This window comes from Trichosurus vulpecula, chromosome 9, assembly GCF_011100635.1.
Source record: "Trichosurus vulpecula isolate mTriVul1 chromosome 9, mTriVul1.pri, whole genome shotgun sequence".
In the NCBI taxonomy this organism is placed as follows: Eukaryota; Metazoa; Chordata; class Mammalia; order Diprotodontia; family Phalangeridae; genus Trichosurus; species Trichosurus vulpecula.
The window spans coordinates 202,151,257-202,175,225 of NC_050581.1; the positions used below are offsets into that span (position 1 = coordinate 202,151,257).

Genomic DNA, 23,969 nt, shown 5'->3' on the forward strand with positions numbered 1-23,969 from the left:
GTGACCCTGGGCAAGTCAGTTAAGGTCTCAGAGCCCTGGGATGTTCTCTAAGGCTACAAGTGACAGGTGGGGTGCCCGCCTGCAACAGTGAAAGGAGAAAGGGCCTGTGGCTTTCTGGGGGTCTTTGTGGGAAAGCCAGATTCCGACTCCTTTTATTGAACCAGAGTGACTTCAGCCAGTTTTTTTTTCCATCCTAAAGGAGACAATCTACGAATCGTCTAGTTGGAAACCTAATAGTGACAGTGGTTGGTGTCATGCATTTTTTCATTTTTTTTAAACTAGGCATCGGAAGTCTCTCGGAATCGAGGAGCTTCCCTCCTGGCCAGGCCTGGGCACAGCCTTGTAGCCGCCATCCGGAGCCAGCATCACCATGAGTCATTACCTCTGGGTAAGCCACACTCCTCTTGGTCTTTCTGGGCCCTCCAAGCACTGCCCTGCCCTACCCTCTCTTGGGGGGCCTCTACATCATGGGTTTCTATCCCTCTTCCCTAACCTGGGCCTGCCCTACAAGCTGAAGGTCAGACATAGCCAGGGGGGCCTGGCAGAGGGAGTCTGGTGGGGCAGTGGCAGATGATTCCAAGGAAAGCAGCTCAGGCTCTCTATGGGGCCATCCTTTCATGTGCACACTAAAGGTCTAAAGTTACATCCCTGCTTTCCTGCAATTTAAAAAGCAAATAATTGTCTCTGGAATCTTCAAAGTTGGAGAATCATAGATGGAGACGTAGACGGAACTTGGAGGTCCTCCTGTGGAGCCCCTCATTTTAAATGAGGAAACCGAGTTTCAAATTGTTTCAGAATCTTGGCCAAGGCCATTCAGGTGATAAGCAGCAGAGCAGAATTTGAACCCAGGGCCACCACAGAGGTCCACAATGCCTCCCATCACCACCACCCAATTAGGGCCATGGGAAACCAAAGATCTAGTGTGTAAATACAAGAGAAGTGGATCCCCTCTCTCCACCACACGATTCATTCACTCTGCTCTCGCTCCTGGCCCTGGTGGGGGGTTCTTACCCAGGTTAAGGGCCCAGTGTCCGTGCTAATTTAATGCAAGCCCCGATGAAGCTTCATTTCCCAGCTAATAATAGAATTCTGGCCCTGAGCACATGAAAAGCCCGACAGGGCATCCTCAATGTGCGCTGAGGGCCAGACAGTTTGCCCTCAAAGCTCCTCCATAAATCCCGGTCTCATGTCAAGCAGCAATTTTCCCACCATCTGAAAACATATCTCTGGGCGACAGAGTGAAGTGAGCAAGCGTTCTGTGCTGTCTTTTGCAGCGTATAATGACAAGATTGTCGCGTTCCTCCGCCAGCCAAACATTTTTGAAATGCTACAGGAGCGTCAGCCGAGCCTGGCCAGGAACCACACACTCAGGTATGGGCCTGTCTGTTTATCCCTGTAACTCACGGTTTGTCCAGCTATTAACCCTCAGGGCCAAGCCCCGGTGTCTGCAGAACATCGGTGGCCACACCCAGTTACTGCTGCCGGGAGGTCTGCAGAATTCTCAATTAGACCCTGAATACAAACAGAATGACCCCATAGACTGGGCCCTGTAGGAATTCTAGTGGGAAGGAATTTCAGAAAACAATTAGTGCAATCCCTCACTGCACAGACTAGACCCAGAGAGAAGTGATTTGTTCAGGGTCATGCAGGTAATAGAAATTCAGATCTTCTGGCCCCAAAGCCACTGCTGTGTGAGTGTGTGTGTGTGTGTGTGTGTGTGTGTGTGTGTGTGTGTGAGTGTGTGTGTGATCAAGCCTGTTAGAAGCAGAGGAAACTTTGGAGAAGTACCACCCTTCTTCTCTGCCACTGCCTGTCCATACCCTGAGCCTACTGGGGACCAGAACCATCTAGATATTGGAACTAAATCTCATTTTTAAAAAGCTATGAATTTGATTGAGAGTGGTGTTTAATGGAGTCTGCAGATAAGGGAAACTGCTAAATTGTGACCCCAGGAACTCAGTATTAGTTGAGATTTGCTAAACACATTGAGCATCAGAGTAAATTCCTAATTCAGAACAAACATACACATCTATTCAAAATGTGATTTTCCTAACGTGCGGATCTGACTTTGTAATCCCCTACGGCTTCCAGGATCAAATACAAAAGGCTCAGTTTGGCCTTTAAAGCCTTCCATGGCCCAGCCCACTCCTCCTTTGCTGGCATGTGCTCTTTGTTCCAGTGACCCCAGCCTTCTGGCTGTTCCATAAGCAAGACTCTCCATCGCTGAGCTCTGGGCATTTTCTCCACCTGTCCCCCAGGCCTGGAACAACACTCTGCCTCCTCTGCTCTGACCACTGACTTCCCTGGTGTCCTTTAAGTCCCACCCTCTACAGGAACCCTTCCCCACCCCCTCTGAATTCTGTTAATTATCTCCTATTTATCTTGTGTATTGCTTGTTTGTTCACATTTGTTGGCCTGTTGTCTCTTCCATTAGATCATAAACTCTTTGAGGGCAGGGGCTTTCTTTTTTATCCCTGGCACTTATAGCAGCACCTGGCACATGGTAAATGATTAACAAATGTTTATTGATAGCTGGATGGAAAATGGCTTCTATAGAATGAAAACAGAATTTTCACACTAACTATTCCTGGACAGAGAATGGCAAGGGAATGTCAGTTGCTACCTATCATGATCTAGGAGGGCAAGCCTAGGTCATCTGGTCACCTAATGGTCACATGGACTTCCCAACTCCCAGCAGAAATGAAAAGAAAGAAAAGGAAATAAGTATGGCATATGCCCAAGTACTCCCTTCACCAGGCACCCAATAGCAGTCATGGAGCCTTGACATGAATTCACCCAGTGAGGCAGAGCTCACTTACACCCAAAGCAACCCATTTACCTTAGAGGCAGCTGTGAATATCAGAAAGGGTTGTTTTCTTCTTAAATGGAACCCTTGTTAGAAGGTCATGGCAAAATGTGGCTGCCCGGAGAAGTTCATCAGGATTGTATGCCAGTCTCATGGCAGCAGGCTTGCCCAGGTTCTGGGTAATGCAAGATGCTCTCACTCTCTCCCAGTCACCAATGGAGTGAAGCTGGGCTGTGTGCTTGCTCCCAGGATTTTAGGCAGGATGCTTTCTGTGATACTGTCAGACACCTTCAACAAGCACCAAAACAGCACCAAGGTCAGCTACTGCACTGACAGCAAATTATTTTACTTGAAAAAGCCAAGACTAAAGTGGAGGGAGAGTTGGTGCCTCTGAGGCCAAGATGTAATAAAGTATGGACTAACCCTCTGCTGCTTGTGCTAATTTTGGCCTGACGACACTGAGAAAACAGAGGTTCTCCACCAGCCAGCACCACACCACCCATACTTGGAACCATCCATTACAGCAAATGGAAGCATTGTGAATGCTGTGGATAAGTTCACTCACCTCGATAGGATAGTTTTCAGGAACACACACATAGATGATGAGGTTGTCGCAAGCATCACCAGAGCTAGTTCAGTGTTTGGTAAAGTCTGGAGGAGAGTGTAGAAGAGAAGAGGTATTGGGCTGCCTTCCAAACTGAAGGTCTACAGAGTCCTTGTGCTGACCTCATGGTTGTATGCCTGTAGAATCTGGACAGCATACCCGCACCATGCCAGGAAACTGGATCACTTGCATTTTAATTGTCTTAGGAAGATTCCGAAGATCACCTGGCAGGATAAGGTAGCAGAACGCTGAGGTCCCTTCTCAAGCTAAACTGCCAAGCATCCAAAGTCTACTGCAGAGAGTACAATTCTGATGGGCTGGCCACATTATTCAAATGCCAAATGTATGTTTGCCTAAAAGACTATTTTTTTATGGAGAACTTACATAAGACACACGTTCATATGGAGGTCAGAAGAAGTGATATAGGGATGCTCTGAAGAACTTTGGAATTGATTATAAGACATAGCGGACACTGGCACAGGACTGCCCAACCTGGTGTGCCCTCATCAAAGAAAGAGCTGTGCTCTATGAGTGAAGCAGAATTACAGTTGTTGAAAAGAAACATGAGATGCACATATTTAGAGACCTCTCCATCCCACAGGTTCACATGGACTATTTGTGCCTAATCTGTGGTGAAGCCTTCCAAGCTTGCATTGGTCTGATTGGCCAAAGTTGGACACGTTGTACCTTGACTCCAACATAAGGATGTCATTTTGGTCCTTTTTGAGCATGACGAACCATAGCCAAACATGGGACCTTTGTCTGGCCACCAGTCCCTCCAAGGACATCTTCTACAGAGTCTCTGCCTCATCTTGTGGTGCTTCTAGATATGAGGAACAACTTCTTAACAATGAGAGCTGCCCCAAAGTGGGATGAGCAACCTCTGGCAGTAGTGAATTCTCCCCCCTGCCACCCAAGATCTTCAAGAAGATACTGAGTGACAAAAAAAGATGTCAATAATCTGTTGGGCTTTTTTAAAGAAAGCTGGATGGCCACTTGTTAGGGAGGTCATAGAGGGGACTTTTGTCCCAGTATGGGTTACCCTCTACTCCTCTGAGATCCTTCACAGCTCAGAGATTCTGGGGTCCTCTCTGGCCCTTGGTTTCATCCTCTAAATAAGAGGGCTAGAGCACCGGAGCACCCAGCTCTATGTTTTTATGATGTTCTTTCATAGAATGAGACCTAATGGGCCTGATCATGTAGGAACCTCATCAAATCTGATTATATACCACTCCCCACAAGAACAAGGTGGGGGATCCTGGGGAGGGCAGAGGTATCGTATAATCCTCCTTAGGGACAAAATTAAGCATCAATAAAATGTTACTCATACACCAAGCCAAAAGTAATCAAGTGTAGAGAAAAATCCCTCTGTCCCAGAGGCAGCACAAAATGCAGATGGCAACCCTTGGGTCAAAGGGCTAGTGTGCCATGAAGGGCACCATGAGAGACTTCTCCCTTCACTGTCTCACCCCAAAAATCTGGTAACTTCATTGGAGGATACCCCACATCCTGGAGAATGTGGTCATCAGCCCCCTTCACAAGCACAAAGGTTTGAAAGGCTTATTAAATTAGGAATACAATATCAGGTAGATTCCCTTCAGAAGTTTCATGGAAAGCCTGAGCCAACACTATTGAAAACACGTCTCACAGAGGGTACAGAACCCTCTAGTGACCTCCCCCAGTCCCCTTCATCAGAGGCATGCGCACTCTTGGGCCCTACCAGCACTTTCCCTGATTGTGGCTCAAGCAAGGGACATGGAGGGCTTGCCATTTCATGCCAATGCTACCTTTCACTATCCCTCTGGCTACCTGTCTGTGTGGCACTGCTCAGCTCACAATGTCAACAGCTCTAGAGCTCCATTCATGCTCCCTGCTGTCCCTCATAGTTAACACCCCCACTTTTCTCTACTTCAGTCCCCATCTCCCATAGTACCCAGATGTACTCTGTCTGGGGTCTTGCCCTGCCTGTCTTCCTACCTGTAGTACTCCGAAACTGCCAGCAGGTGGGGCAAGTTCCCTTTCCCAGGAGATCAGCTCTCTCCTGGCTCCATGGTAGCGGGGTCCAGCATCCCTGTCTTGGCCAAATGTGTTTACTGCTCAAACTGTACCCTCAGACCTGCCTAGAGTTCTCCCGAATAAAGCAAAAAACCTTAGAGTTGGAAGGAACCTCAGAGAGAACAGTGAAGGAAAAGTGAAAATTGCAATGATGAACTAGGGGTTACCATATCTGAATTAAACCCTGGCTCTTCCACTTGCTACCAACGTGACCCAGAATAAATCACTATCCCTCTTTGGACCATGGACTCTATCTGTAGAGTGAGGGGCTTGGACTGAATGGTCTTGGAAGTCCCTCCAGCTCTCAAGCCACGATTCTGTGATCCGAAATCTCACGTGTCCACCTTTCAGAGGAAAGAGAGGCTTTGAGAGGCTTCAGGGAAAGGTGCTATGCAGTGCTCTAATGAGGAGACACCTCAGAGGCAAACAATGGATGGCTTCTTACTTAAAAATCAATGTCTTCTACACCTCCTCCCCCTTCTGTGCCAATTCAGAGGGTGTCCTATGGATTTGGAGCCCTGAATATGATTTCAGACTTTTTTGTGAACTTACTTTTTCTGTATTGTATTTTCTGTTCTTTTTTATTCTTTGTTATCAGGTAACAGTAACAAGTATTTCTTTTGTATATGTATGTCTAAGTACATGTTGTTTCTCCTAATAGTTTGCCAATCAATGAGTATTTTAATCACTTTCTGTGTACCAGGCATTGCCCTTAAGAAGCTCACATTCTAATGGAATTATTTATAAGGGAGACAGACAGACAAATAGATACATAGATAGATAGATAGATAGATAGATAGATAGATGGATGGATAGATAGATGGGTGGATGGATGGATGTAGATACACACATACACACATACAAACACATATATATATATATATGGAAGTGCAGGTGGTATAAAAATATGACATTAATAAAAATGTATTTTTAAAATAAATATATCTTATGATGGGGAGACTAGAAGGCCCCTGAGCCCTGGTAGATTGTTTGACATAGAATTGTCTTCACCAACCAGAAAACCAATTGGATGTGAGGCTATCAATTATTCAGCTTCACTGGGAAGGAGGAGCAGGAGAAGGGCCACCAAAAGAGGGATTCACTCGCTTGAGTTCTGAGATAGACTGTTTCCTTCCTATGTCTGATGCTGCAGGGAGAAGATCCATTATATCCGCACAGAGGGCACCCATGGGCTTGAAAAACTGTCCTGTGATGCAGATTTAGTCATCCTGCTAAGGTAAGGGTCCATGGATGATGGACCAGAGCTAACAGATCCACCAGACAGTCCCCCTTCCATTGAGCCAGGCGCCTGGGAGGGGACCAGAGAATGAAGTCTAGTCGAAGCCCTTCCCTTTCTCTGTTCTGAGCTTTCTCCAAAGCCAAAGTTTAGAAATTACTGAAAGACAACATCTGGTGGGAATTTTGTGGCAGCTTTAATTAGGGCTTAACATTCCTCAGGCTCTGAGATCCTGGCAGGGAAGTTTTGGAAATACCTGTGTGTATTATACCCTGCCTTGATCAAATGGCGCTAATTAAGGCTCTTGCCTCATCATCCCCATTGGTTCGAAGTGGCCCATGATGAGAGAGCCCTGACCTTTCCTTGCTTTGCAGCCTCTTTGAAGAGGAGATCATGTCCTACGTCCCCCTCCAGGCCGCCTTCCACCCCGGCTACAGCTTTTCCCCGAGGTGTTCCCCCTGCTCGTCACCCCAGAACTCGCCAGGTGAGCTTGGAAGTCTCATTCCACCTAGGATATTCTGTGCCTCTCCAGAAGCTCGACAAAGCTAGGGAGTGGGCTAATGAATAACAGGAAATGAGTTTGCTAGTTGTTCTCTCTCGGTCCAAAAGCCTGACTTATCCCTGACTGAAGGAGTCACATCCCTCAAAGAAGAAAACCAAGCGTTGTAACTGGCCAAGATTTGATAATCACCCAAAAAGCCAATGGGCCTAAGGTCCATGAGCAGAGTCCAAAGTGAGCAGGACAACCCTGGTCAGGCCCTGTCTGGAGGGTGGAGTTCGGCTCTGGATAGCCCCTTTGAGGAAGAACGTTGTCAAGTAGACCCCAAAGAAGGGCAACCAGGTATAGTGAGGGGACCCCTAACCCTGCCACCAATACAAAGATTCAGTGAAGACAGTGAGGAAAGCCTAGCATTAGGGGAGGGAAGGCTTGGGAGGCACATGATGGGTGTCCCCAAGCGTTTAAGGAGCTGTCGCAAAGAGAAGAGATCAGGTAGATTTGACTTGGCCCCAGAGAGCTGGACAAAGAGCAGTAGGGCAGGGTTCAAGGATAAGCATCCCTCTGAACAATTGGAGCTGCCCCCAAAGAATAAGAGGTCATTGGTTCCCCATCACCATAGTTCAATCAATTAATCAACCAACCCACAAGGAAATATTCATTAAGCAGGCACTATGTGCTAGTCACAAGGTCATGAAGGAAGCCTCTGTTCATAAGGAGTTTACATTCTAATGTGGACATATATAAGTATATACGGAATAAATACAGTGTTTTAGATGGGGTTCATGAGCAGTTGAGGGGATCAGGAAAGGCTTCATGAAGAAAGTGAGGAGATAAAAAATACAGACATCTTGTGGGAGCCTCACAACCTAGAAGACAAGACAGCTGGTACAGGCATTTTCCCCATTTACAGATAAAGATACTGAGGCACAGGGAATGCAAGTGATTTGTCTCTGGTGGCACAGCTGCTGCCAGATGCAGGATTGATTCTCTGGGCAGGGACCCTAAAGACTAATACTGATTCACAATGCAGCTTCCAAAGGAGTGTTTGCTGTGGAGTGGGTAGCTGGGAGAGTAGCTGCCTCCAGTGGGTCTGCTAAGTCGATTTGTTAATGCTATGGAATGTGTTTATAAACCAGCCATTGCTTTGGGTTCTGTTTCTGTAGTACAAGGGTGCTGTCCAATGCTCAGCTCCATTCCCACACAAAATTTGGAGTCTGTTCTCTGAGTTTGATTTTGGACATGTCGAGTTCAAGATGAGGCTGGGACATTTGGTTTGAAATGTCCAATAGGCAATTAGTGATGGAGGACTGAAGCTCAGAATATATAGATATATCTGGATATGTAGGTCTTGAAATCATCTATGTAGAGATGATGATTAAGCCCATGAGAGATGATCAAGTCACCATAATAGTGAGTGGAAGGAGGATTAGGGACCTAGGACAGAGTCTTGGGTAACACCTATAATTAAGAGATTTTATATAGATGATGAACCAGCAAAGGAGACTGAGAAGGAGCAGCCAGATGTAGGAGGCAAAGTGAGACAAAGCTGTGTTACAAAAGCTCCAAGAAGAGAGAGAAGGTGGTCAGAGGCATCCAATGCAGCAGAAAAGGATGCTTACTTAACCTGTTTTCTTTGCATACCCTGCTAGAACTGGCAAGATTTATACTTATACCCATTTTCCTCTTTCCGTGGATTGTTTAAAGAAACGGCGTATTTGGATCTCTTGTTTTCTCATTGCCTTCATTTCTTTTTTTAAATATTTGTACAAGATCTAGTGTTTAGTTATTTTTAAAGTTTGAGTTCCCAATTCTCTCCCTTCCTCCAGCACCTTCCCCACCCATTGAGAAAGCAAACAGCGTGTTATCACTTATGCTTGTGAAATTATGCAAAACATTTCCTTATTTTCCATGTTGCAAAAAGAAAGCAGAAAAATAAAGAAAAATTTAAAATTATACTTCAACTTGCACCTGGAGTTCATCAGTTCCCTCTCCAGAGGTAGATAGCATTTTTCATTGTGAGTCCTTCAGAATTGTCTCGGACTGTTGTATTAATCAGAGCATCCAAGTCATTCACAGGTGATTCTCATTACACTATCGCTGTCACTATGTACAATGCTCTTCTGGTTCTGCTCACTTCACTTTGCATCAGTCCATTCAAGTCTTCCCAGGTTTTTCTGAGAGCATCCTGCTCATCATTTCTTAATCACCTTCATTTCTACAATACTCCTTCCCTTCTCTCCCTGCCAAGGCATGCAGCGTTCCACCCCCATAGTCCACCACCTCTGCAGAGAAGGAAGAGTGATGCATTTTCCTACCTCTTTCCTAGGGTCAAACTCAGTCACTCTAATTGCAAACCATTCACCTTCAGGGTTTTGCTCTTGGTGGTTCCATTACTGTAATCACTGGGCACATTGTCTTCCTAGGTCTGTGTATTCAGCTCCATAACCATTCATGAGGCTTCTCAGCTGGTGGCACAGTGTACAGAGAGGCTGGGCCTGCGGTCAGGAAGATCTGGGCTTAAATCCAGCCTCAAACACTTACCAGCTATGTGGTCCTGGCTTCTTATGAGAATAAAATGAAATAATGTTGGTTAAAAACATCACTGAAATGAATGTGCTATGTAATTACTTGTCATTCTCACACATCTCTGAATTCTCTCTTACTTTCCCTTGAATCTGGAGGTGGACGTTGTATTACGAAAGATTCTAACGACTTTAGAAGACATTTTCCCGGATGCTTTTTACCCCCATTATAGTTCATTTTTCCATTTTAGTAAAGTGACCTTAACTGTTCTTCCAGGAGTCGATGGGTGGTTCATGGTGGTGTATCAGCCTGTGCTTATTATGTGTAATGAAGAAAGTCACAGAATCACAGAACTTTAGAGATGGAAGGAACTATGAGGCCTCTGGTCAAATGCATATCCCAAAGAAAGTCCCACTACCACAAATGCTATCCAAGGTCATCTAGCCTCTAGCCAAAGACCTCCCAGGAGGGGGAGGTCCCAAGGCAGCCTGCTCCAATACTGGATCATTCTAATGGTTGGGGAGTTTTCTCATCATCAATTCTAAATGTGCTTCTTTGTGACATATGTTTCTTCTGAATCTGGACTCTTTGGGGTCCAACAAGACAAATGTCTCAACCATGAGGCAAGCCTTTAAGTATTTTAAAACAATTTTCATATTCCAACTGAAATACACACCTCCTCCCAAACCCCCTCTGCCAATAATAGAACTTCCCTCCCCTCTGCAGGGAGGTGGAGACAATGAGTGTGGACTAAAGTCCAAACTGGCAAACAGAGTCTCTGTTTTACTTGGTTTGGCTCAACTGGTTTTCTTTGTTAGACAGAAGAGTTCTACAGGCAATGACTATGGTTTAAAAATGCCTAAATAACATTTTAAAGACTTTTCGTCTCAAAAATATATTTTAAAGACCTTTTGTTTTTCTCCTTTAGGCTTACAAAGAGCCAGCGTGAGAGCTCCCTCACCCTACAGGAGAGACTTCGAAGCCAAACTCAGAAATTTCTACCGAAAACTTGAAGCCAAAGGATTTGGGCAGGGTCCCGGGAAAATAAAGTGAGTGTCTGAGTGTCTGCCATCCTCACTGCAAGCCTCACAAATAATTCCATTTTCAACTCAAGATTTATGAAGTGCCTACTATGTGCCAGGCACTGTGCTAAGTGCTCAGGGTATAAGGAGCTCACCATCTACACACAAAAAGGAGGCTGGAAGGTGGGAGAGGGTACAGAGTAAGCACTTAGTCAATTCTTATTGACTGGCTTTGAGGGCGGGGGAGGGGGCATTGTGAACACAGGAGTCAGGATGTTCTCTGAGTGATGTCCTGCCTTCCAAAGGCTCCTCCACTTCCACTTCTGTGTCTTTCCCAGGCTCATCATACGGCGGGACCACTTGCTGGAAGGAACCTTCAACCAAGTGATGGCTTATTCCCGTAAAGAACTCCAGAGGAACAAGCTCTATATCACGTTTGTTGGAGAGGAGGGGTATGGCACCAGCCACTTTGTCCTGAATCCCAGCATGGGGGGCAGAATGGGGCCTGGGGACTCTGAGGACAAGGGGCGGGTGAAGCGGGGACAGCTCAGGATGGCTCTGATGCTCTGCCCCAACTCAGGGAAGTGGGATTTTGAGGGTTTGTTTGCTTATCCGTATTTGGGGTTCTCTGGGCTAAAACCAGGGGCACCCAAGCTCAGGGAGGCCTTACCAAGCTTGAAAGGTGTCATGTATGGACCAAGTGTCTATTGGTCAAAGCTCAGTTCAGAAGGATCACAAGGAAGTTGGCCATCGGGTGCTTGACTTATTTAGCCGCCTGCTAAGACAGGCAATGCAAGACAATGTGGCCCCCCCATGTGGGGAGGGAGTGCCCACTCTGAGGAAGCCATGGGGGTTTTAGAGGATGAGTTCTTTTAAATTCCCAGGTTCCTCTTGGACACATTCAGGCTCTGAGAGAGTGAATGTCTAGGTTGAGGAGTGCCCTCTTCCTCTCCTCATCCAGCATAGGTGAATCTCCCCACTGCTGGAGCCTTCCATACTATGCTAAGTGTGAATCCACCCCCTCCAGACTCAGAGGCCAAGGCTACGGTCACCATGTTTTCTGCCCTCAGAAATCAGGAAAAGCAAAAGTGATAGGACACCCCAGACCTTGAGAAGCGTGCCTTCTAGGGTGAGCCACAGGAATGAGCTTCCCTCTGCCTCTGTTCCAGCCTGGACTACAGCGGACCCTCGAGAGAATTCTTCTTCCTTCTGTCTCAGGAGCTCTTCAACCCCTATTACGGCCTCTTTGAGTATTCCGCCAATGACACGTACACAGTCCAGATCAGCCCCATGTCTGCCTTTGTGGAAAATCACCTCGAATGGTACAGTCTCCCTCCTCTCCCCTCCGGCTGCCCCTTTTGTGTTTATACATCATTGCGGGGCGGGGGAAGGGGGAGAGACACCAGTGGGATAGTTGGGAGGGAGGTGTTGGGAGGGTGGGGCTTGTGGCTAACACTGTGGAGGGTGCAGGAGCAGGGTGCCAAAGTCATTTGAGATGAGCAGGCCTCCTGAAGGCTCTGAAGAAGAGCAAAGGCAGCAGGGTAGGCTAACTGTGTCTAAGAGCCGGAATGAGCTGCCGCATGAAGAGGGATCCAACCCGCTCTGCTTGGCCCCAAGACAGAGTGACAAGGTACAGATGGGGTGATCTGAGCTTTGATGTCATAGAAAACACTGTTTCTCATAAGTTGTGACTCCTTTGTGTCTGTTCTGTAGCAACCTAGATGTAGAGCATATGTTGTCTCCCTCAGCTAAACTGTACACTCCATGAGGTCAGAGACTGTCCTCAGTGCCTGGCACAATGCCTGGCACAGAGTAGGTACCTAATAAACCCTGGTAGATTGGTTGATTGATTGATAGCTGTGGAAAGGAGTAGGTTTCCCCCTCCTTTGACATCCCAAGTAGAGGCTAAGTGACCACTCGTCAGCTACATAATTGTGGGGATTCCTTTCGGGTTTGTGCTGGATTATGGGGTCACTGCAGTCCCTTGCACCTCTCACATTCTGTGATCTCCATCTACTGGAGAAGACAGGCGCTCACACAGAGTGACATTTGGGCAACGGGTAGACAACTGCAAACAGATACGGTATAAACTAAGTTTACAAACTTTGAGGGGGAAGAGAAGGGAAAGTGGCCAATTACAGGCCTGAAGTCCCAGACTCCCCAGGTGAGGATCTGGTGGGTATGCGGGCTGTGGGATTCCTCCCCGGAATGCTCTCATCTATAGACATCCCACTTGCTTAGTTATCCCAGTGTGGGCTGAGGGACTAAGTCCCCTGTGACAGACATTTCAGTGTTTCAGAAGGCCAGGATGCAGTCTGATTCCTACTGAGGATGGCACACCCTCCATTCTCTAAGATATGTGTTCAAGACCTCTTCTGACTGAACTCAGGGGGTCTGGAAAAGAGGCTATAATTTAACATCCTGTTTTGAAGAGATGGGAGACCACAGTGGATCAGTGTATAAAAGCACCAGGGAGTCTCCCAAGTAACTCTCCAGTGAGAGAAAGCCTCAGAACAGAGACCTGCAGATAGCGACTGACTGAGAAAAGAACTTCCCTGTCTTGTGGCAAAGGGGTTCGGATCACAGCGCCCAAGTCAAGGTCTGGGAGAGCCCCCTGACCTCATTCTAGGTGTCACCAAAGGCTTTACAGATGTCCTGCTTCTGGGAAGGAAAAGGAATTAGGTCTTTGGAGAAGAGGGGCCTCTGCCTCCCAACCAGAGCCGGCATCAGTCAGCTGGGTCCTCGTCCACTTGCTTTGGGATCCATGTTCGGATAAGTCAGAGCAGACGTGGAGAAGAATCACCATCTCATGTCAGTTCTGTAGTGTGTGAGCACATTTGAAGGGATGAATTGGAAGGAATGGCCCTCTTATGAAATTAAAGGAAAAAAATAAACTTTTTGTCAGTCAGTCTGACCAGCTACTAAAGCCCTCGCCAGCTCTAAATTTGTGGTCCTGTGATGCTGGGCACTCTATCTAGCCTGAGCCCAAGGCCTCACTTCGCTTGAAAGAAAATCTGTCAGAATGGAGGTGACCACTGAAAACTTCCAGTGGACTCCCTGGGAAGGGTAGCCCAGATGCTGCCTCCTCCCAGTCCCCAAACAGTTCCTGTGATAACACATAAAGTGCCTTCATCTCCTGGAGGCTCCAACGTGATGCCAAGTCTCCTTATGGATTCCTCAGACTTGGACTTGTGGAATGGGGCAGAGGTGGAGGTAAGGGAAGAAATAGCCCCCACAGCCCCCATGGACCTCATGGACCCCATGGACAACATGCCTCCCACAGCCCTCATGGACCCCATGTACCCCAGAACTCCCACAGCCCCCACGGATCCCAGCACACTGAGCAGAAGCTCTCTGAGAAACCAGAGACAACCAGCTGTGCTTTGGGGTGGTCTGAAGGGCATCCTTGCAGCCTGGTTTAATTACCTGCGTCAGGATCCCTGAGGAAGGAGAACAGTGATTCTTTGGACCATTCCAATGAAGAGGAGAGCATATGTGCACTCCAAGCGGTCTGTTCTGAGTGTTATTCATTGTCCAAAAGAGAGAAAGAAGCATTTACTGACCCAATGTCCAGGACTTTTTCATGGGAGACAGTATTACTGTGGAATGAATCCTGGGCATGAGAGTCCTGGGTTCAAATCTCCCCTTTGGCACTTGCTAAGCCCCCACTATGTGCCAGGCGCTGAGCTGGATACTAGAGACACAAAGACAAAAGCGAAGCAGTAGCCGCCTTGACAGGGCTTCCATTCTCCTTATCTGCATGCACACAGACCAATTGAGGAACCTCTCTGAGCCTCAGCCTCCCCGTCTGTAAAATGGGAATGATAGCACGCACGGTTCCCATAGAAGCTCCTACCTAGGCAGTGCATTAGGTTTTACAAAGCTCTCTAGGTGTGTACACTCGCACGTGTGTGTAAACGCCGAAACGGTGCAAGTGTCGCATTTGTGCCTCACCACAATCCTGTTGTCCGCATTGACTCAGAGATTAAGTGACTCGCCCAGGGTCATACGGAAACACTGAATCCGGTTCCCCTGCCTCAGGGCTGCCCCTCACGGTGCCACTGCCGCGGTTGCTGGGAGGGAGATCCAGTGCCATAGGAGGGGAAAGAATTCGGGACTTGGAGTCTGCGGCGCCGGACTTGCGTCCTTGCTCGGCCCCAACTCGCTGTTAAGGAGCTTGTTTCCTCACACGTAAAGGGGGGTTTCGGGGCCAGCCGGGATCACAGCTGAGGTCCGGCCCAGCCTTGCGCCACGACCTGTTACGGAAATGTGGGTGAATGCGTGAGCCCCTGCGCTTTGTGAAGTAGGTGACGGAGGTCTATAGTGTTCCGCCGAGGAGGGGGAGAGGCAGTGGCAAAGGCGGGGAGGACAAAGGCGGATCCCTGAAGTGAGTTGTCCTGCCCAGTGACAAACCCCGGGAGGCTTACCCCGTGGGGTGCCCTGGGGCGAGGGGAGGGACCTGAGAGGGGCCCCTGCTGCCTTTAAAAGGAGACTCGCCCCAACCACCCTGGTCGGTTTTCCTAGACAGTGGCTCCGGGTGGAGGTGAGCGAGGGCCTTGAGGGGGTGGGTGGGGACGGCCAGAGAACTTTGTCTGGAGGAAAATACCAAGAATGTAGTAAGTCCAGCATGGCTGGAATGTAAGCTTGTCTTGGCATCATGCCTGCTCGCCAGGAGGCAGAGTAAGCCTATTTGCTGGAGGGAGGTACTGGGAGTGGCAAAGTACAGGTGAAGCGAGAGTTGTCTTGTGGCCCAGCGGATGGAACTCCAGCGCTGAACTGCAGAAAGGTTAGGAGTGTCTAGGACCACAGATGGGGAGCCGGAAGGGACCTTAAAAGCCATAGAGTTCTATTTCCTCATTTGACGAAAAAGGACACTGAAGCTCAGAGAATTTCTGCCAGGTCAGTCGCATAGCTAGCAAGTGTCTGAGGTGGGACTGGAACTCAGCTCTTCCTGACTCAGAATCGTGTGCTCTACCGCCTATGGGCCACATTTGGGCCACGATACTCCTGAGGTGGCATAGCCAGATGAAAATGTAATTGGGAAATACTTAACAAAAATAAATACAACCCAATAAAACACAGAGAACGTTACATTTTAAGACTAAGTCAGTAGGCAGCCTGCAGGGATCCTTCTGTACAGATCCGTGGCCCCCTGAGCTCAACACCACTGAACTCTACCAGGGTGCCTCTTGAAGTTAGTCAAGGCTCGTGATTTATCCCTAAATTGGGAGCTTATTCATTGATAAGGCATTGTCATCATTAACCCCATGGCACTCTGGGACTTCTTAAGCTACAATCTAATGGGAAATCATAGTGTTAGAGATGCTAGGGATAGGGTTCAGCCTGAAGAAAAGGAGACTTTCCCCAGACCAGGTGGCAGCCTTGGGGTATTTGAAGGGCGGCCAGATGAAAGAGGGATGAGCTTTGTTCTGCTTGGCCTGGAGGGCAGAATCAGGAATGATAAATGTAACTTTTAAAGAAGGAGATTTGGGGATTGGATATAAGGAAAACCTTTTTAATCTCTAGAGCTGCCCCAAGAGCTGGTGGCCTCCTCTGCCTATAGGTTGGATGAGCCTGGGATGAGGCAGAAAGGAACCTTGTTCGGGCCTGGGTCGGAACTGACTGCGGATGGGATTCTCTCCAATTCTGTGGCTCTGTGACTAGAGTAAGAGACGATCAAGCAAGTCAATTTGCTGCCCTGTGTCTCGGTTTCCTCTTCTGGTATAGTTAAACAGTGCCTCCTGCAGCCTTCCTATTTCAAAGATGGGTGAGAATGGGGGATCAGTTCGTGACATCAACATCAGTGAAGATTTTCTCATAACTTGCTGAGGGGGCCATGACATTCCATTGGGAAAAGACCATTGGGTTCTATGGATAGAGCTTCATTGTTTGACCGTAGGCCTTCCTAAAATAAAAATAGTCTTCCCAGTGGAATGTCATGGCCGCCTCAGCAAATGAGGCTGCTCCGGGAATATTATAAGCTCCACAAAGAGACCTGAGCCAGTGGCTTCCGGTCCCTAAAGCCTATTTTTGACTGTTTTACTGATGATGGTGCCAAAGCTATCGAAGACTCATCAGAAATCTAAGACATTCCCATTTTCCCTTCAAGCCCCACTCTTCCTCCACTTCCTTGAGAACTGCTGTTTCAAGGCTCTTTGTACGGAGAGGACTTTCCCCATCCTGGCTGAACATACCAAAGCAATTAGCAGTCACACAGACCAAGAGAGACAAAAAGAATGAAAAATGCTTGACTTTTAGGAGATGCCTTAGAATCTTCCAGCAGGTTCCATACTTGTTTTTCACTTACTAGTGTCTGGGTGCGTGTAGTGAGTGTGTGTGTGTGTGTGTGTGTGTGTGTATGTGTGTGTGTGTGTAAGTGTGCATGTGTGTGTGTGTATGTGTGTGCTTCAACCTCATTGGGCCCATGATCTCATTAATACAGACAGTTTCCCCACTGGCACCAATCATGGGTTCATAAGATCATAGAGTAGAGGTGGATGGGAAGTGTGAGGTCATTGAGGAAAACCCCTTAATTTTAATGATGGGAAACCTAAGACACGGAGAGGTGAGCATCTTGCCCATGGTCACACAGCTATTAAGTGCCTGGAACAAGATTTGAACCCAAGTCTTTCTGATTCCACACCTGGTATTCTGCTAACTGAGCCTGGCTGCCTGTAGGCCTCTTGTCTGTGTATTTTCACAGATCCCTCCTGGAGGAGCCATTCAATATTGGACTCGAGTTCTTGTACATTTTCGAAGTGTCCGTGGGGCACTTTGGCTGCCCCTCTGTTACAGCTTCTTCTGTATCGCCATCCTACCCTCTTTTCTGGTCACACTTCTCTGGTGTACCCACACTTGGAGTGCTAGGAGCCCGAGGTGTTCCAAGTGTCACATTCCCCAGTGATAATCAGCAGAACAGATGTTCTGGAGCTACAGTCTTGGTTCCAGAAGCCTGGTCATATGTCCACATTCCCTCCCTTTATAGAGGCTTGGAGCAATCTAGATGCCCTGTGTGGTTCTAGGGTTGGCTGAATTGGCTCAATTGACTTTCTTAGGTATAGGGAGGGTTCTTCGGGGGAGAAGGGGCATTGGAAAGTCACGTTAGTGCAGTGAGCAGATCATTGACAGAGTGGGATGAAGAGCTGGCTTCATCTAATCCAAGAGTGAGACAGTGCTGAGTGTGTTTACTCACAGAAAGTCTCCCTTTGGGACAATGAGGGAGAGAGAGAGTGCCATGGCTGGGAGGCCCGGAGGCTGGGAGCCTGAGTGGCCTCCATTAGCCTCAGCCATGACAGCCACAACTGCTATCTTTAAACCCTGGTCTCTCTTCATTTCCAGGTCACAAAATGACAGGATCTCTCTTCAGACATAGAACCTCAGACTAGGCAGCAGTCATCATAAAATCTGTGGCAGAAAAAGGCAAATTTGGAAGCAAGAAGGCCCAGGTTCAAATCTTGCCTCAGCTGCTTACTAGCTGTGGGAGCTTAAGACAGGTCTCTAATCACTCTGGGCCTCCGTTGCCTCATCTGTAAAATGAGGAGGTGGACCCTGGGGGGCCTCTTCAGTCCAGCTCTAATTCTTTGACTCTCTGGTGAGGCTTCCTAAAGATATTTTTTTATATCATGTTGATACCAGCAGGACACAAGGACCCATAAGTCTACTCACAGCCCCATGACTGGCCCATCTTTGGGTGCTCAGCCATTCACAACATCTAGTATAAAGGTGGGGAGTGGCAACCTCAGGGAGTAGTCCATTCACTACAGTGGATAGCAACTAGTCTGTTGCCCTGGCTTTGTGGCTGCTTTGGGAGGAGAGTCATCAAGCTCCCTTGGGGGTTAAGGATGAAGGGGCTGCTGCTGCTGCTTCCTGCCAGCAGGATGCTCACACAGCCAGGTGAGAGGGCCTTCAGGTGGTATGCATGCAGCCGTGGGTCTTCAGTACTTTCAGAAGGGACAGATCTGCCTCCAGCTGGCTGCTGCCAGGACAAAAGAAGTCTTGGGGGTGCCTGGGCCAGACCGTTCCCACCAGGAACAGGGACATGTTTGTTTCAAATCCTCTTATGAGACTTTTCCATGCTTGGGAATACAAAAAAGACCCAACAAGAAGCCAAAAGCAGAGACAGAAGCAATGGGGAGGTGGGGCAGGACAAAGAGGCAGATTTGGGTCCGAAGTCAGGACAAAGAGCTGTTCCCAGGGAGTCTTAAGTTCCCCATTCCAGAGGGTCTTCAGACATGGCTAGATGCCCACCCTGAGGGTTGCTGGGGAGGTGATTCTTGCTCCAGTTTGGGGCACACCAGATGCTCCCACAGTCCCCCACCCCCACTCAGAGATTCCAAGATTCTGTGAAAGCAGCCGTACAGAAGCTATCTGGGACGACCTATTGGGCAGGAGTCTTCTGAGTGGTCTGTGTATCCCAATGTCTGGGCTAGGAAGGCTCACTATCTGTACTCAATCGGAGTTAGGAGAGGAGTATTTCTATAGTCAGTCTCCATGGTTACACTGGGCTTTTCTCTTTGAGGTCTCAGTGTCCTTACAGACTAGAGCTCTTCCTTTGTTGTGAAGTCCACACCGAGCTCCAGGGTCATAATCGCCTTGTGGTGGATGGAAGACCGAGCAGAGAGGCTGGGACTTGCCCAAAGCCTTGGTCTCCCTCCCTGCTGACCAGCATGCTGCCGTCCCTCTCAGTTTCTCGTCCCACTACTCGCCTACAAGTTTTAGAGTTGGAATCACTGCAGAGAAAGTCAACTGTCACCCCCCCACACACACACACCCAATGGTCATTTTTAGGTTAAGAGAAAGAGCATTGGGTGAGTCATCCAGAACTGGGAGGGAGCTTAGAGGCTATCTAGTCCAATATATTAATTTTACAAATGGGGAAACTGAGGACCAGAGATGGGCAATGACTTGTGTCACATGCTCACATGGGACAGAGGCCAGATTCTAACCCAGGTCTGCCTCACTTTGACTTGAGTGCTGTATTTATTGTACCACATAGTCCTCTGTACAAAGAACAGGGCTTTTGTTGGGACATTGTTTTCCCCCAGAATCTCTAGGCTACTTTAATAATCCAAAGACTCAGGACTTTCCCAGTGTGTATGATCCCTCCACCCATGCAGATCACTCCCCTCACACACACATTTTTGCAGAGAGTCTCCATGAGTTGCCGAAGCTAAGATAATTCATCGAGTAGTGGCTGGCCTGGTGATGGGGAGGTCTAAGCTCAGACTGGGCAACCATTGCTGGGCATCTGCCTAAAGGCTATTATTTGGCCGGCAAATACCAGCCCCAACCTGGGCCTCCATCTCCTCATCTGTCAGATAAGGGCTCAATGGTCTCTCTCGCTGTATCCACTTCTCTGACCGTATCAACTCCACTGAGTCTCAGTGTTCCTGATGGTGGTGAAGACAGTAGCAATTGTCCCACCCAAAGCACGGCTGATGTTAATTTTGTTTATGAACAGTGACCTCATAAATAAATCTTTTAAGATTTAACGTGCAATAAAGGAAATCCTAGCGGTCTGCTGACCCAGGCCCTACATCATTTGCTCCCAAGGAAACACCAGTCATGGGGTAGGGAGAAGCCTGAATGGACGCATCCTCTGTCCAGTGCCCCACGTGGAGAAGAGACTAGACTTACATCCTCCCGAGGCTGTAGAGAATCTCTGTCCCACAGGTCATCTCTGTGTGGTTAAAAAAGACCCATATGGTGCAGGAAATCCTGTTGAAGATCTAGCTGCAAAGTCTGCCTTAATTAAAGCTTCCGCTCCTTGCTTTCAGTGGTTGATTCTCTGGTCTGTATTGCTCCCTGTATAGGCCCAAATCTATGACTGCTCAAAATTCAAAACCATTTTTAAAAACTCCTCCAGTGAGCGTGTACCAAATCTGCGCTCCCTACACCTGTCTTCAGGCTTGCCTCTTCTACTCAGCGCCTCCAACACAGAGCCTACAAGACATTTCACTGCCGTCCGAGGGCCACGTGTGGCGGCTTCATCTCCTGAAACATCCTTGATCCTTTAAACGTCTTGTTTGAATTGTGTGAAAACTTTCCAAATAAATCATTGGTGGTGTTAAAAAAAAGCCAAACCCTTACAGATGGCCCTGCCATCCTAGGATAAACAGTGCACGTGGCATGCTACCCGATAGAGGATGCTATGGACGTTTGATCCCGATCAACGCTGGAAGAAATGACAAGACAAAGCCTCCCCTCCCCTCCTCTCCCCTTCCCTTTGGGGACTGGGGAGAATGTGCCTCCACTTCTAATCAATGACTAATGGGAAAGAGTCCTGGGGCCTGAATTTGAGGCTCATTGTAAGAACTCCCAGCCTCCTTTTCTGAGCTGCGATGGGCTCAGCCCATCTCTGATGGGGTCTGCTCAGCGCACATATCCTCAGGCCTGCCTTCCCTCTGAGCATTTGGATCAACAATCTCTTGTTTGTCCTCAAGTCTCTGTTGTCTCCACGTTAGACCATAGAGGTCAAGAGCTGTCTTTTACCCATTCCAGCCCCAGTGCTTGGCACAGGTCCATGCCCACAGCAGATTGTGATAGATGCACACCGACTGACCGGCTGCCTTACAAGACCCTGTCAGGCCTTTGGGCAAACAGACCGGTGGTGGCCTGGGAGCAGTGTGCTCAGTGGGTGACATGGCCCCATTTGTTACCACAGAGCCTCCAATGGAGCCACTGGATGGGGCCCAGGAGTCACCTCCCCAAGCCTGCCATCAGGCTGTAAGTCTCATGGCATAAAACAGGATCTGTCTCAGGGCACCAATATGGCAGTCCCCAAAATGGCGCATCTCTATGCATTCTTCTGAAGGCATAGGGCAGAGTGGGACGTGGCTAAAAGAAACCCCTGGCTCTGGAGTGAGAGGATCTGGACTCAGATTCTGAGCAGGAAGGAAGCTCAGTGGCCAGGTGATCCAGCCCTCTCCTTTACACATCCCAGGATCAGAAACCCAGAGAGAAGGCCACACAGGCAGTGTCAGAACCCCCAAATCCACACCATTATCACCCCTTGTTTCTGGCTGAACCCTGTGGTCTGGAACATGTAGCCTCCAGAACAAAGTGGCTAGAAGGTGGAAATCGGGGCCAGATAGGTGTCAGTCAGCTGTGTGTTTAGGCCAGTGCCTCTGCTGTCCTCACATACCTTCCCTTCCAGATTATTCCTACCTGGGCTAAATTCTGGCAGAACCACCTACTCCTCGTGTGACACTGGACAAACCAACAACCTTTCTGCTTCCTCAGCCCTGAACAGCAGGGTCCAGTCCAGGCTCTTAATCCACCATCCTACAACTTGAAAGTTGATGGACCTCAGAGACTGTCAAGTCCAGCCCCTTGTTACAGTCAAGAAAACTAAGGCACCAGAAGAGAAGTCACTTGCCCCAGGTCACAGAGGCAGGATTTGAACCCAGATCCTCTGGCCTTAGAGCTAATGTTTTCTTCTGTACCGTGGTGCCTTCTCCCTCCTTTTCTTGAAGCAGCTCCTTTAAACCTCAGGAACACTTGGAGTTTCAACAGAGTTGAGTGTATGTGGCCCCATGCCAGCCAGTGCCCCAGCACCCCAGGGACGAATGTCTGTATGAGAGCCAAACCTCTTTCTAGGGCCTGCTTGGTGCAAGGTCCCCATCCGGGGCCCTGCTTCAAACCCAATCCACTCTAGAAAGGGATTGAAATGATCTCTGCAATTAAATAGTCAACAGTTCACTGAGTTCATCTGATGTCTTAAAAATGACCAGACCCGTGGCTTAGACAGAGGTGTCGCTCTGTCTAGTAAATGCAACCACAAAAAGATGAGCTTTTTTCAAAATTGGGCTCAGACTGCTCAGGTGCTGAAGGCAGGTGGGGCTGCATAGCCTCTGAGATTCTGGGGTTCCCTTTGCCCCTGTCTCTGGCATCACAAATACATTCCACCTTAGGGTCCTTTCATCAGGTGATATAGGGATGAAGCCATGGTCTTCCCATGACAATCATGTCATTGATGGTGAGTGGGGAGGGGCCTTCTTGTTAAAGGAAGAGCTCTGAGGTTCCTTCCTCTTCTGAGATCCCCTTACTGGCCCTCAACTGCTGAATGGCCGAGGACAAGCCTCTTGACCATGTGACTGTCAGCCACCTCTCAGTGCTACATGGTTAGATCTGTAGGGGAAGAGGGAGGAAACCAGAGGCCTGAGGCGTGTGGGCCTAGTGGATTCAGTCTTTCCAAGTGGTAAGTGAATGGAATGCTGGGGAGAGCTTGTTGGGGGCAGCCTCAGTGAGGGGTCAGGAAGAGTTTGGGGAGTCAAAGAGAAGACAGCAGAAGGAGACCCAGCAGGCATTCATTGTGTCTCTGAAGGTGGAGGGAGCAGAGGAAGGTGAGAGGGGCCTGTCAAAGGGGGTGGTCACAGAGCTGTTGAGAGCCTTGTCATCATCCTTGGACAATGAAGACAGAAAGGGGGGCGTTGGATTTGGTGATGAGGACATCCCTGGTGGCCTTGGAGAAGTTTCAGGAGAAAGAGAAGGGATGTAGTAGAGACAGTTGGTGGTGGAGGACAGGCAGGAGGACATGGCCTCTGAGCCCCCTTCCAACTCTGAGAGCCGTGGGATTTGACCCCTGGTGGTCAAAGGCATCAGGAACTCAGATGGAGATGACCTCCATGGCTTGGCTGGGTAGAAATGCCTTCATAAGCCTATGGAAATACAAACCAGCCAGATGGGCCTGAGACAAATCCAGAGGAGAGCAGACTCAGGTCTCCTGCCATCACCAGTGGGATCAGCATCTTAAGTCTGGAGGAGCCGGGGCTGTCTGCGCTCCCTGCAAAGAGCATGGGCTAGACTGCCAAGGAGGACAGGCCCCATCCTGAGCAATCAGAGGCTCCAGCCTGTAATTTGTCTGGCTCAGAGACGCAGCAGCAGCAGCTGCAGCAGTGATCTGCATTCCAAAGACAGACCTGTCCTTTCTCTCCAAGGAGATGGGTGGGGTCCCAGGAGGTCCCTGGGTTTCATCTGCAACAGAGAAAGTTGGCAGCCCTGGCTCTCACTGGAGGCTTTTGCTACTAGGAAGCCTTTTTAGTCCCAATTCAACAGACCCTTTTCAAGCATTTACTGTGGGCAGGGAGCTTATTTCCCATGACTCTCCAGTCCAGCCAAAGTGAATTCCCAATTCCCTGAGGCCGATCTCCTATTTGGCCCCCTTCTCTGCTCACTCACACAGGCTGGTGGCCCCCATGCCTTTCTCCTCATCTCTGCCTTCT

At 48.6% G+C, this 23,969-nt stretch overlaps 1 protein-coding gene across 1 annotated transcript in view; it reads left to right on the forward strand.

Moving 5' to 3' along the window:
• The window catches only part of HECW1 (HECT, C2 and WW domain containing E3 ubiquitin protein ligase 1), a 163,876-nt gene that overhangs the window by 119,089 nt on the left and 20,818 nt on the right, over positions 1-23,969 (forward strand). The window contains exons 15-21 of the mRNA XM_036739447.1: positions 283-388; positions 1,275-1,371; positions 6,619-6,702; positions 7,077-7,186; positions 10,653-10,773; positions 11,085-11,198; positions 11,916-12,068. Coding sequence (XP_036595342.1) covers positions 283-388; positions 1,275-1,371; positions 6,619-6,702; positions 7,077-7,186; positions 10,653-10,773; positions 11,085-11,198; positions 11,916-12,068 — 785 coding nt within the window. The remainder of the gene's footprint in view (positions 1-282; positions 389-1,274; positions 1,372-6,618; positions 6,703-7,076; positions 7,187-10,652; positions 10,774-11,084; positions 11,199-11,915; positions 12,069-23,969) is intronic.